This window comes from Venturia canescens, chromosome 6 (genome assembly GCF_019457755.1).
Source record: "Venturia canescens isolate UGA chromosome 6, ASM1945775v1, whole genome shotgun sequence".
Taxonomy (NCBI): Eukaryota; Metazoa; Arthropoda; class Insecta; order Hymenoptera; family Ichneumonidae; genus Venturia; species Venturia canescens.
Window position 1 is genome coordinate 7,982,922 of NC_057426.1, and position 14,366 is coordinate 7,997,287.

The window sequence follows — 14,366 nt, forward strand, 5'->3', positions numbered from 1 at the left end:
TCACATTAAATTGACCAGATGAGATAGGACGTTTCACATGGGGAAAAAGTTAAAAACGCAATATTTAATTGATAAAGATATATATATATTTCATTCTGTATCCAAAGCATCATTGAATATATGTTGAAACGAAGAATATCATTTCGATAACACGTTTTGATGTAATTTGACAGCGTTTCGACACTTTTATTTCAGCGAGATTAATGAAGTTTTAAACCTTACCTTAGTCACTTTGATACAGAAATTTTTCGTAAATTTTCTCCATTTTAGATGCGCTCAGAATTTTTCCGACTCTCCGCAGCACTTTTAGATCCGGTTTAGGTCTCGTAATTGACGTACGTCATTAATACACAAGTATCATATAAATACGTTTGAAGCGTTGTAGAAGGACCTGGATAATTAAATCCTGGAAACATCATTCGTGCGGCAGATTCCTGGAATGTGTTACAATATGGCAGCTGCTTTATAAAAAAATCGACACGTGCGAGTGACCAATTGAGAACAATTTTTCGTGAGTCGAGGGGCCTTGAATATACGCCTTCGGGTCCATCAACATCTCTCGATCTTTCCGCATAGGTTCCAGGTCACGGCAAGTAGCGGTTATCAATGAAAGGGCGCACCGGGTCATGTCAAAGTGACCGAGATCCCAGCGTCTCGTACTTCAATCGTGCTCTCTTTTCCGTTGACTTTGGGGCACATTCCCTACACATTGCTCAGCGTGTATTACGGATGTGCTGAGGCTCATTCGCACGAGCATTCGCGAATTAATCAAATTTGGTAATACACAACGTGAGCAACTGTCTGACCAATACCGCAGACTTTTTACGACGCTTGGTCGCTCAGGAAGTGGCCGAGAAGCTAACATATATGCGTGAACAAATAGCGGTTGATTAAAGTCTGAATAGTAAAATTGTGGATAAATATTTCCGCAATAGCAGATATTTTCTCAGTGATTGTGGAACAACTCGAAAAATGTTCTTATATGATGCTTTGATCAACCTACACATGATTGAGTGGATCAACCGGTTCCTTGGATATCTGTAAGAAAATATTCTTGAGTCACTAACCAAATTCAAGACCGATTGAAAATAATTTTAAATTCAAATTTCAATTGAAGTCCAAAATCCTGAGGATTTTGAAAAGCTGAACATTCAAAACATTCTCAATAGAGATATATTGAAGAAAACGCGGTATTATGAAAAATTAAATTGAATAAAACCAAAACGGTATAAATGAAATGTTATATTTTTGAAATAGGATCGTTTTTGATACTTATTTTTAGTCAGCATTGGAAAGCGAAAAGACGAAAAGAATTCATTCGTATCGGTTACCGCAAAAGAGTGTACGGAAAAGGAAAACGGATCGAGATATGAAATTTCGTGCAGCATTATAATTTTATTTTCAATTCATTCACAATATTCATGCGATAAATATGCTCGTGACGTCGAGAGTTTTCACATTTTGTCATGTTCAATCGCAATCGACTGGGGGACAGCAATGGGGGTATTTTTTTGTTAGATCGTATGGTCCGCTTCCAATAGATCTTCCATCGAGACAGTTACCAAGTTGGCAACTGAAAAAGAAATTCGTAAATTGAAAAATCTTTGGCAACTACATGACAGTTATCACCACACAAAAATATACCCTGAAGTGTATTTAGCATAATAACCATGTCGAATATTTTACCATTCTTCGCTGAATTTTATTTTTTTCAAACGATTCAAATGTGAACCGTCGATGAAAACTACTTACTCATTTGAAGAAATTTTATTCGAAAGATTAAACGTTATTTTTGATGATCGATAAACTGACAATGAGAACGTTTAAAATTTGTGTATATGCGACAGCTCTTTAGGTTCGGAAAAGTTTGAAATGATTGGGATTTGAATCGTCTGTGAATACAAGTTTAACTCACGAGAGTGTCGCGAAACGGATTCCATGCTCTGTTTGAGTGCATCCGATCCGATGACACCATTGAATGTTCATGTTACGATAATGTTCTTGTGTGCAATTACCTATACAAAAAGTTAAATGTTATTGAAACTTACATGATTTTATATAATTCATTTTATTATTAGTTTAACAACACTTTTACCGCAATTTGTTGTTGCGCACTGTTAGCGCAATTGAGAAAAAGACACGATTTCAAAAATAATTGATAAAGTCGTCTGAATACACAATAAATACCGACTTGGCCGTACATGAAAAAGTGAGATACGTCATTCCTATTGATGGATCACAGTCTCATGGCGTAGGAACACATACTGTATAACACATTTCATATACAACTTCGGAATTATTTAAGGGAAAAACAAAAATTCTCAATCTTCTAGAAATTTTATGGCTCTAAACATGTATCATGGAATTCCCTCATTCTGTATATAATCATTAAAGTTTTATGAATAAATTCATTCATGAGAAAATCAACTACAAGCAAACGAATTTACTTAAGTTTGAAGAATCTCCGATTTAAAGACAGAGCTAATGCTTTGTTTCTGCAATTTTTCAGTTTTTTTCATTGAAATATTTTTATGTACCAAACTATCAGATATTACATACCGAACATTGAGGCCGGGAAGAAATAAGGTTCAGTTGGTTCGCATGAGACCTCGTGAAAAGCCACGAAACCCAGAATATAAACGGCGATACCGAATTTCATTTTAAAGAATTGATTCGAGTAGTTAAAAAATGAAATGACACCGAAGTCCAGTTCCCCGAACACTAATGCTCTGCCGCATGAATTTCCCGTTTTATATCTTCCGTGGTACAGACGGTTGTACTTTTAAAAATATTTTTCATAGTTCCGGCATTGATGATATCACACGGGTCAGCGTTTTGGTGACATCGCGATAAACTAGAAAAAAATTGACCCTTTATTGTGGGTTTTTATTGAATCACATTTACATTGGATGATAAAAAATATTTCCTCGAAACAGCCCAAGAGCAAATCCAATTCTTTAACCATCATCAGTTACTTCAATGTACGATCTACGTTTCTGAATATAAATTCAATCGTTCATATCGTATTGATTTTCGAACGGAATCAATAAAATATTCAATTATACATTTCATAGTAGTTTCTGATATTAACGATTTGAAATTTATAAAAATTGAATTAAATTGACTTTAACGTAGTTCGATAGCTAAGTGCAGCATAAAAAATAGGGTGCAGCCCCCTTTCTATGTGAACATTATTCGTTGTGAAATATGTCTCAAAAATCCTTTAAAATATCGTTCATTATTAGTAAAAAAATATATGCTTACGATATTTTACTAAAATTTCATAATTGCTCGTGATTTTAGAATTTTTATATTTTTTCTTTTGTATACGCCCCTGCTATTAATACATTTTCATGCCGTATGCACATATACGAGCATACAAATAAACGCTCAGAAGCGCGTCAATCGTGACAGCATTGTACACAGGCAACTGTTTGAGACGAGCGCAGCGTCCTAAAATATAGTGATATTCATTGCCCGTCTCTCTCTCTCTCGACAGCGTTGCCCTGTCGCGAACCTTGAAATTTTCCCACTCAAATTCTCATACGATTTTTATTACAATAATTTTTTTCTCAAAAACAAGACGGTAGATAATGTTTTTCTTTTTTTTTTTAATTTTTTCTCCAGAAGATACTCTAACACTGTGTTTTTTAAAATCAAAATCGTCAGAACCGTTCTCGAGTTATTTCGGTTCATATTTTTTGTTTGACGATTACTATGTGTTCAGATGGGGAAACCACGGAACTTTAACTTGCAATATTTGAAAAACTAAACGATAGAACTACTTTTTTTTTTAATCGATTCGTTAGATTTTTCTGCGCGACATATATATATTTTTTTTAAATCTTCGTCAGAAATCGGGTTTTGATATTGAACAACCTTAATCAACAAACGAGGTAATTAAAAAACGAATCAATATACGAAATTTTATGCAGTAGTACAACTTTATTTTCCATTTAATTAGGACATCATCTTAAAGAATAGTTTATCAGAGTTCTTTTAACATTTCGGAGTATTTAATCACAAGTAGAAGGAGTACAGCACGCTGGGTATTTTTTCTTTAGGTCAGGGGGACCGCTGCCGAGCTCTTTTCCATTTTGACACCGACTAAGGCTGCATCTGAAATTTGAGCACATTCCAAGTAATTTTATTCGATAGATTAAACGTTATTTTTGAATAGCGTTTGAATATCGTTGAATATCGTGAAATTGAGAACTTTTGAAATTTGTATATGCGACAATTATTTTTGCTTAGCAACGCCAATGACTCGAGTTATATTTTCACATCGAAATAACCCCTCGGGAATATGAAAAAATAAAAACTATCTTTCATTAGAATGATTGCATTTCCGTTCATCGATTCAAAATTATTTTACCGGTATGTCAAATTTACAAATTTAGAATAATTCAAATTCAAATTTCTCGTGAATACATCTTTAGCACTTACGGAACTCCTGATAATCTGATTTCGCCTTGCTCTGTTTTAGTACACTCGATCTTTGCACAGGATTCAAGATCTCTGGATGGGACTTCTTCCGGTAAGCAGTTCCCTACAAAGAAAGACAAAATACATATAAACATAAATGACTCCATATCACTTTCACTTCATTTTCACGTTGACAAAATTCACGCTAATTTTGATATCCGTGTTTACGAAGCAATTAAGAAAAACACCTGATTGTAATAGCGATGAATAATTTATTGGGTAAAGTTATTTGACATTGCAGGAAATACCGATTCAATCACTACCAGCGCTAATTTGATGGAAGTTTGGTCGTTACCAAATTATCGGCTGACTAAACCGATAACAAGGTCGAAAGAACCCGAATCCCTCTCCATTGTTGAAAACCGAACAAATTTGTTTTCTCAGCACTTACTCCAATTATGACTCATGTAAAAACGAACTTGGATTTATAAAAATCATTCATCAATGCAAAATGTAAGATACATTTCATAAGTTGAGAAATTATTTCAGGAAAAAAAAAACAGAAAATTCTTAACTTCATGAAGAAGTGTCGTTGTCAGAATGAATAAATTAAGTCACAATAAAAATACTGGTTCCTTTAAAATGGAATTGAAATAGTGTCGGAAGTGAACAAGGGTTGGCAGACGCCTCTTATTTTAATGTGGAACTAAGAAATAATTTTTTTTTCGGAAATTATTAAGAGCTCGTACGTTGAATCATTTTATTGCATTGAAAAATTTCTGAATTATTACGTACCGCTTAATAAGGCAGGAAAGTGAGCGTAAGAGGTGCATGAGGCTTCGTGGATAGCCAGCAATCCCAGAATGCAAACGACGATACCGAATTTCATCTTGGAGAAATGATCGCAGTAGCACGCAAGAATGAAACGATGCTCGAGCTTATTTCCCGAAGATTGATCCTCTACTGCACAAATTTTCCGTCTTATATACTCTACGACCCGGCTCGGTTCTACTTCCACAAATGTTTTGATAGTTTCGCAACCGATAGCATAACACGAGTCAACGTATTGATATAATGAAGATTGACGAAAACAAAATTGACCCTCCATCGTTGGTTGTACTTGAACACACTCACATTGAATAGTTATATGCCCTCCAGTCAGGAGATAACGAGAAGCAAATCGAATTCTCAAACCATTATCAGTTACGATATACGAGCCACGTTTCTGAACATAAATTTAATCGTTGCTTTCGTAATCTTTTTCGAATAGAATCAAAAGCATGGTCAATTGTACGTATGATAATGATTGCTCAATATTTACGAATTCAAATTCATCTAAAGCAAATAAAATTAGAGTTCAATCAAAATAAAGAGGGGCCTGTTTTATTTTTATTGAACTCACACCAGACTTTTGAGGCTTTATTTACAAATATGAAAACAGGGCTCTAATCTTTTCTGTTCCGTGGATCGTTTGCTTCCTCTGTCATTTTCAAAAAACTTGGCCAAAGTGATAAGAAAAATTTATCTCCTTTTCGTAATTTGTTTGTATAACACAACCAGTATTTTTTCGAGAATATTCATTTGTCAGAATTAGAATTGAGTAGTTGGATCGATTTTTCAAACTATTATTGCATTTGGCTAGACATTGTTCATCCTTGAAATTAACGTTATGAGAATAGTTTCGAACTTCAATCAGTTGAAACACGTGAAACTCAGCTGTGACACGATGAGTTCTTTGTCAAAATATCAGAAGGTTTAAAAATCTTCCTCACTAAAAAAGACAGGTTCAAAATAATGAAATTATATTCATTTGAACGACTTCATTCCTTTATGAAAGAATCCTTTCTCAATGAGTCCACCACATTTCGGGAATAATTTTTTCATTTTTCTTCTTCAGGAAAAAATCTCATCTCATTTCTTAATATGAACAATAAATCATCTCAGAGACACTGATTTTTATCAAATATTTATTATATTTTTTTTATTATTATATATTTTACATGGATATAAATACAAATTTACATTATTTTTTTATTAAAAAGTGACACATGAAATCCCAACTCCATGTAGATTTTTGTCGCCTTACAATCTATTTGATACTCATATCTGAATATTTTTTATGACAACAGATGGTAGCCCCAAGGTCTCTACAGTGATATAATATTTCGACCAATCTACATACTTGATAGCATATAGACAAACAGAAACGGGCTAAGATTATGTCTATTTATATTTTGTTTCTTTCGTTCTCTCATTTGAAATTTAAAATTTTCCAGACAGTCGTAGTTTAGATATCGTAGTTACTGTGACATCGTAATTACGATTTGTCACAGTTTTGGAACAATTTCACAAAAATCCAACTGCACAAGCAATAATTATTCATTCTCATGATCGACTTAAAGACGGTACAGGGGCACGACGATAAAAAGTCAATGAATATTCATGCAGCCATGTAACTTTATTTTCTGTATACAATAAAATCTTCATCATGATAAGTATTATAAATTGCAAAGTCTCCCAATTCATGGTATTCAGCAACGTCGAACAGGATAACAGCAATTAGGAAATTTTTTCGACAGGTCGTGCGGGCCGGTGCCGTATCGTTCTCCATTCGGACAATAACCATACGTACATCTGAAAATTAGTGTGGTAAATGAAAAGCAATTGAAAATGATTCGGTCAGATGATTTTTATGTGACAGCGCACGTATAGAAATGAATAGGAAAAAATGTATTCGTAGTTATATCTATTTTTCCTATTTACGTTCCCGAATTTTTCAATTAATCGATTTTTTCACTTTTAATACATATTAAGTGAGTCATCTTTTTGGATAGCGTAACTTTTCATTTATTTTTACCAGGATTCATTTACATTTAATAATTCAACTCATTAATAACTATTTGAAAGAATGTCCAATTCGAAGAATTTTCGGGAAATCGAGTCGAGCAAAACGATATCGACAAAATGTCAAAGGTGGTTTGAATGCCAAGCTGTCATTTTGACGGGACGAATGAAAGTTGTTTTTTTTCTGAATGAATTTATCCCCTCAATGGTCGTGTTTCAAGAACCAATCGGAATCGCGGAAAAGCTATGACAATGAACAGCTAATTCACGCGTCACAACCTTACTTTATAAGAAAAGCAAAGGGATGTGTGTTAACTTACCCTGACGCTGACCACTCCAGTGTCCCATTTGATTGCTTGGTACACTGGACTTTGTAACAACCATTGATTATATTTGTAGGAACTTCAGTTGGATCGCAGTTACCTACGATATAAGAAAACAAACGTCTTTAAATTTATGCGCAGGAATAAAATAACCGTTTTATTTCTCCTGTGACTGTAAACCGAAGATTCGCAAACAATAATTATGAAACTGGGGTTAAATTAGTGAAAAACTACTCAAAAATAAGCTTTGAATTTCTTCTATCTCGAACTGGTCAACTCATAAAAACAATCAAAACATTTTTCTACACGATTCAAGTTCATTGAAGAACTATTATTTATACGTATATTTTCTTTTATTACGCACCTTCTAGTGCGGCCGGATGCGAGTAAACTTTCATTACGGGACCTCGCTTTAGTGCGTAGGTTTCATGATATGCCAATACAACGAAAATACAACAAAAAATGAGGAATTTCATTTTGAAATTTTGATTGACTGTATTATCGCAGGAGTGATGTACTCTTCGAGCTTTTTTTGAGAACTGATGTACTTCTGCGGAAACTCTCCATCTTATATACTCTGCAAAGCCGTCTTGTTCTACTCCCCGAAATGTTCTACTTCGTCGTAACTTTTGACACGTGGTGTTTTTTGCCTATGAGAATGGACGATGATTGGATATCATTGATTGAAGACTTTATTCGTCTATGCCCATACATTCGAAAAAAAATTGTCCTCCGGTTGGACGCGAGGGAGATGAGAGGAAAAAAAACAATTCAATAAAAAACTGTTTGGCTCTTCCTTACCACCATCGAATCAAATGATTCGAGAACGCTGAGTTTCGTAATCGCTGTATTTAAAATATGCTATGACCGGAATTGAAGATATTATAATTCGAATATCGCTTAAATAATTAGAAACCGGTTTTATTTCGTTTCTGATACATTTTTTTCGTTTATTCAGTATGGTTGAGGATATTTTCCTCTAGAAACTGCGAATAATGATCATGTTTCCCAAAAAAAAAATTATTTGATGTAACTGAATTTATTTGAAGCTCTGAACGCTTCTGCGGCCCCGTTATTAGGAATCTGACGCATTTTTCAGAATTCAATTTGTTCTATTATATCTCATCATAACATGTGTGATGAATCTGGAGCATTTTTTTCTCAAGTCTCCGTTACTTATGAGTCTGTACTTGACCTAATTTTCAATGATTCAAATTTTTTTGGCTTCACGATATGAAAGCTCCTCTTACGTTGAAGCAGTACTCGCCATGAAGCTTTGTTCAACGAAGAAATAACGCTACGAGTTTTTATCTCAGACTGAAGGTTATTAATTGTGTGGGGACACGACGATAAAAAGTCAACGAATATCATCCCTTATTCAGCAATGTAACTTTATTCTGTTTACAATAAAATCTTCATCATGATGAGTATTAGAAATTGCAAAGTCTCCCATTTCATGGTATTCAGCAACGTCGAACAGGATAACAGCAATTAGGGAATTTTTTCGACAGGTCGTGCGGGCCGGTGCCGTATCGTTCTCCATTCGGACAATAACCATACGTGCATCTGAAAATTAGTGTATTAAATGAAACGCAATTGAAAATGATTCGGTCAGATGATTTTTATGTGACAGTGCACGTATAGAAATGAACAAGAAAAAATGTATTTTTAATTATATCAGTAATATTTTCATTAGTAAATTTAATCTATTTTTCCTATTCACGTTCACGAATTTTTCAATTAATCGATTTTTTCACTTTTAATACATACTAAGTGAGTCATCTTTTTGCATAGCGTAACTTTTTATTTACTTTTACCAGGATTCATTTACATTTAATAACTATTTGAAAGAATGTCCAATTCAAAGAATTTTCGAGAAATCGAGTCGAGCAAAACGATATCGACAAAATGTCAAAGATAGTTTGAATTCCAAGCTTCCATTTTGACAGGACGAATGAACGTTGCTTTTTTTTCGAATGAATTTAGCCCCACAATGGCCGTATTTCAAGAACCAATCGGAATCGCGAAAAAGCGATGACAATGAACAGCTAATTCACGCATCACAACCTTACTTTATAAAAAGCGACGATGTGTGTTGACTTACCCTGACGCTGACCACTCTAGTGTCCCATTTGGTTGCTTGGTACACTGGACTTTGTAACAACCATCAATTATTCTTGTGGGAATATCAGATACCATGCAGTTACCTATGTTATAAAAAAATAAACGTCATTAAATTGGGAATAATAATCATGAAACTGGGGTTTCATGTGTGCAAAAAAAATTACTAAAAAATAAACTTCGGATTTCTTGTATTTCGAACTGATGAACGGTGAGAGGTCAAAACATTTTTCTACACAATTCAAGCTCATTGAAGAACTATCATTTACGCACATATATTTTTTTATTGCGTACCTTCTACTAAGGCCGGAAAATCCCTATACGGTACAATCTCGGTTACCAATCTCCGTCTTGCGTAAGTTCCATGATATGCCAACGCAACGAAAATACAACAAAAAATGAGGAATTTCATTTTGAAATTTTGATTGACTGTATTATCGCAGGAGTGATGTACTCTTCGAGCTTTTTCTGAGAACTGATGTACTTCTGCGGAAACTCTCCATCTTATATACTCTGCAAAGCCGTCTTGTTCTACTCCCCGAAATGTTCTACTTCGTCGTAACTTTTGACACGTGGTGTTTTTTGCTTATGAGCATGGACATAGATATCATTGACTGGAGATTTTATTCGTCAATGCCCATGCAATCGAAAAAAATTGTCCTCTAGTTGGACGGGAGGGAGATGAGAAGAAAAAAACAATTCGATTAAAAACTGTTAAGGTTCTTCCTTACCACCATCGAATCACATGATTCGAGAACGCTGCGTTTCGCAACTGCTGAATTCGAAACCGGAATTGAAGAATCCCTAAAATCTAATAATCACATCCCTCAAAATACTAATAATTTTATGGACTTTAGTATTCAATAGGAGTTCGAAGAATGTCAGACTCATTTCCTGGTTTAGCATCGAGATGAGAACGAAAGTTAATATTTCGTCATCTCATTGTGGAAATACGGGGAGAAAAAACACAAGAAAATTAAAGTGCGAAAAGTGTTTACTCGTTCTATTTTCTTCTTTCCCTTTTTTCATTCATCTCTCTATTCAACGAAGTAGACACTGAAAGCTTCTGCGGCCACGTTCTTAGGAATTCGACGCATTTTCATAATTCCATTCGTTCTATTTCATCATGGCATGTGTGATGAATCTGGAACATTTTTTTCTCAAGTCTCCGTTACATATGAGTCTGTACTTGACCTAATTTTTAATGACCCACATTTTTTTGGCTACACGATATGGAAGCTCCTCTTTCGTCGAAGCAATACTCTCCACGAGGCTCTGTCCAATGTGGCAATAACACTAAGAGTTTTTCTCAGAAAGGAAGTTGTCAATTATGTTTGAATTTTGCAGGTATACACGCGGAATTCGTTAGCGAAGGTGTTATTGGAACTTAGAAAAAGCCACTATTTGTTTGAGATTCGAGCAAAACTTCCTTTATGAATGTTTTCTAATAAAAACGGTTTACGAGACCAATTTAGGCACGCCGCAGTATTTACAAACACAAAAATCGTTATGTAATGAACATTTATTTTGCTCCTTTCCCATTCCCGTTCTCTAGACCCACAAACCGTTAGAAACATCGTCGCAATTCATTCCCAGTCTGTGAAACAGTTCATGATGGATTTATTTCAAGAAGATAAAAATAATCGCTAATTTTAAGGAATTAAAATCTTGCGACAGAATCCATAAAAAGTTATTTTTCAGCTTACGACATTTCGATCCCAGCACGTTGAGAATATTTATCGTGATGAGAGATTTTCGTAAGCATTTTAAAAAAAGGTGTAAGAAAACAGAGACAAATAATCCTGAAATCCATTTATTTTCCTTTTTTCAAAGTTCATGAGTATTGCATGAAATTTCAATTTAGACATTGCTCCTTCGTCGTTCCGATTAGTTCATTATCTGCAAAATATTTTACAGAGTTCCGACAGTCCGTAAGATTATTTGGCATCGTAGTATTTAATCGCATTTGTTTGGACGACAGCAATTGGGGTATTTTTCCGTCAGGACATGTGGACCAGTGCCAAGTTCTTTTCCATTCGCACACTGAGTAAGGGGACATCTGAAAATGGAAAAAAAAAAAAATAAGAAGAAATTAAAATTGTAACACGGTTTTTGATTATCAAACGCTGAGGAATTGAGTTACGTGACTACTTCACAAATGTAACTCGCGTCTAAAAAAATAAATTGGAAAAAAATTTTCCACTCATATATAAGACGGTTCAGAATCATTTTTTTCAAAGGAAATTCATCGTTTTAGCATTTCTCGGGTTTTACTTACTCGTGTCGGACAAACGATCCTACTCCATTTGCATCCTTGCTGCATACGATTTTGTTGCAACTGTTGAGCGCACTTGGGGGAATCGGCACTGATTTGCAGTCCCCTTTATCATTTAAAGAGAATTAAGATTAGGATATTTTGCGTAAGTAAATTCATGTCGTATGTTCCTTTCAATATTTTTTTTCTTCGCGAGACGCGCCACAAAATTCTTCTCAATAGATATCATTGGACAAGTGAATATTTTGTTCAGTCAAAAAAGTACAAACGTCTTTTGACATAAATTCAGGAGCGTGTTTGCAATGGATTTTAGACAAATTGAGATTTAGGACGGTGCTGTCGCACGCAGAAAGTATGAGAAGCGGTAGATTAGAAAAATTGTTATGTATTTGGATATTTGTGGGGACAAAAAATCAGTCTCAACTGATTATAGCGAAACTTATATAACATTCTGTCCGACGTGTCATTGGGACTTGAAAAAAAATTGGAAAATGAAACGCCGGAAAAAATGCTTTTCAGTAACGAAAAATTCGAAACTCAGAAAAATGTTTTCTCTGCGGAATATGTAATTGAAAAAATAACTTCGAAGATCGATCAAAAATGAAGTTGATGGATACAAAATTAATGAAACACGCAATTACGAGTGAAACTTCATATTTCTGGTTGAACCAATTGACTTTAAAAATTATTTTTGACCAACAAATTTTCCAGTTTCTACGTACCTTCCAATAAAGCCGGATGGTCCAGCTGGGACTGGCCCAAGGCTTCGTGACAAGCCAATACAGCAAAGATACAAACGAAGATAGCGAATTTCATTTTGAAACGTTGATTCCGTTACCGCAGAAACGATTTCTACCTCAACCGTTTTTTTCTGGAAACTAAATATCTCTTGCTAGAACTCTACTTATATACTCGATGAGACGACCTTTTCCCACCTTTGAGAATATTCCACTTTGTCAAAACTTATGGCCCTCGTCGGTATTCTGAGTCATAACCAGCAAGGTAAACACGGATTACATTGCGTTGGATATTCACTTTGTAAATACCCATTCTACGTGGTGAAAAATAGTCCTCTACGATAAGTAAATACAAAAAAGAAATATTTCATTTATTTATTGCTCCTTGTCTCGCTTCACTGCAACTCATTAATTCGTTATTATTACTGGAATTGGGCATTTTTTATTGTAACGAATAAATCTCTGTACAAAATGTAATCCGACCATCATAACCTTCTCCATTAATCGAAAAATGATTTATAAGCTCGCCCCTATTCGGATGGAGGAAGCACAATAGTTGTTGCGGTAACTATCGCTAAAAATGAGTTTCAAGGACACTATCGTATTTGCGAGATAATAATAAATAAAATTAACTTTCTACAATTATTCTTAAGGAAGTTTTCAAAATTTGTCAACTAAGCCGTTCGAGGAGAGTTGCGGAGTGGGACGTAGTACTCCCACCGCGCCACCGGCCACACGAGCAGACGACACTGCTCGACGAGCTGGGCGCGGACGATCCGAATAAATTATTACTCGCAATGAGACGAAGGCTTTGAACGATTGATGCTAATGACGAATCTCATGCCCTTCTAAATTTAGTCGAAATACTGATTGGAGCAATAATAAATTGTGTAAACGTTGAAAAAACTAATACTCGCTAACCAAGATACTCTGACGCTTTGTTATTTTGTTTTACGAAAACGTTTTTTCATCAAAAATTATGTTTTTTTTTTTTTTTTTTTTTTTTTTTTATTGACATTGTGGAGGATTTTCCAAATATAAAGTAGCTTAAAAAATTGCAAAAAATTGCATTAGTAATTCTAACAATTTTTTTTGCCAACCACCAGTAAGGATTTTCGCAAAAGCTCGAACGACTGTTTCTACAAGTGCAATGAACCAACGAAGAATCGGCACTTTGGAAAAAACTAGATGTCATCGCGACTTTTCTGTTTTATTTGAGGACTCGCGCGATAAATGCGTATTCAGATATTTTGTTTTTTGCCACATGTCGGATACAATATCGTACTAATCGGTAAAGTCAAGCAATATTGTTTCAAGTCATAAACGCTGGTGTTAGCTAAAACGAAACTTTACAACTCGAGCTAACTTATCATCTAATTTTGGAACAATGTCAACATCACGCTGACTTTAGAGAAGAAGCGTAAACCTTCCCATGACATCCAATTTTTTAAACGTTTCGCTCATTTGTAATTGAACATTCTACACTGAAGCTCGTAACGAGATTGTTTAAATTTTTTGTTTATGGGTTTTTTCATAAATTTTGCTTAGATCGACTTTCGTGCGAAGGAGCGAACTTGGAAAATCAATCCACTCGATTAACACGAATAAACTTCGAGAAATAAATAGGAAATTCTGAACCTG

At 34.7% G+C, this 14,366-nt stretch overlaps 2 protein-coding genes across 2 annotated transcripts; both read right to left on the reverse strand.

Annotated features, from left to right (window-relative positions):
• Positions 1 to 1,375: 1,375 nt before the first annotated feature.
• Positions 1,376 to 2,709, reverse strand: LOC122412284 (uncharacterized). The gene is made up of 3 exons (XM_043421734.1): positions 2,560 to 2,709; positions 1,916 to 2,015; positions 1,376 to 1,573 (listed from the first exon to the last, which is right to left on the reverse strand). Exons 1-3 carry the CDS (start codon positions 2,657 to 2,659, stop codon positions 1,471 to 1,473), a joined length of 303 nt encoding a protein of 100 aa, XP_043277669.1. The 5' UTR covers positions 2,660 to 2,709; the 3' UTR covers positions 1,376 to 1,470.
• Positions 2,710 to 9,038: 6,329 nt separating this feature from the next.
• Positions 9,039 to 10,176, reverse strand: LOC122412283 (uncharacterized). The gene is made up of 3 exons (XM_043421733.1): positions 10,008 to 10,176; positions 9,697 to 9,799; positions 9,039 to 9,158 (listed from the first exon to the last, which is right to left on the reverse strand). The coding sequence occupies exons 1-3, from the start codon at positions 10,123 to 10,125 to the stop codon at positions 9,056 to 9,058; spliced, it is 324 nt and encodes a 107-aa protein (XP_043277668.1). The 5' UTR covers positions 10,126 to 10,176; the 3' UTR covers positions 9,039 to 9,055.
• Positions 10,177 to 14,366: the final 4,190 nt, after the last annotated feature.

What these genes read in the sequence shown, in the direction of transcription:
- LOC122412284 (XM_043421734.1), bottom strand. Translation starts at nt 2,659, where the DNA reads ATGAAATTCGGTATCGCCGTTTATATTCTGGGTTTCGTGGCTTTTCAC. An exon ending in CTTCCCGGCCTCAATGTTCG is followed by an intron (nt 2,016 to 2,559) that starts GTATGTAATATC and finishes CTTTTTGTATAG; the next exon opens with GTAATTGCACACAAGAACAT. An exon ending in ATCCGTTTCGCGACACTCTC is followed by an intron (nt 1,574 to 1,915) that starts GTGAGTTAAACT and finishes TTTCTTTTTCAG; the next exon opens with TTGCCAACTTGGTAACTGTC.
- LOC122412283 (XM_043421733.1), bottom strand. Translation starts at nt 10,125, where the DNA reads ATGAAATTCCTCATTTTTTGTTGTATTTTCGTTGCGTTGGCATATCAT. An exon ending in TTTTCCGGCCTTAGTAGAAG is followed by an intron (nt 9,800 to 10,007) that starts GTACGCAATAAA and finishes TTTATAACATAG; the next exon opens with GTAACTGCATGGTATCTGAT. An exon ending in CTAGAGTGGTCAGCGTCAGG is followed by an intron (nt 9,159 to 9,696) that starts GTAAGTCAACAC and finishes ACTAATTTTCAG; the next exon opens with ATGCACGTATGGTTATTGTC.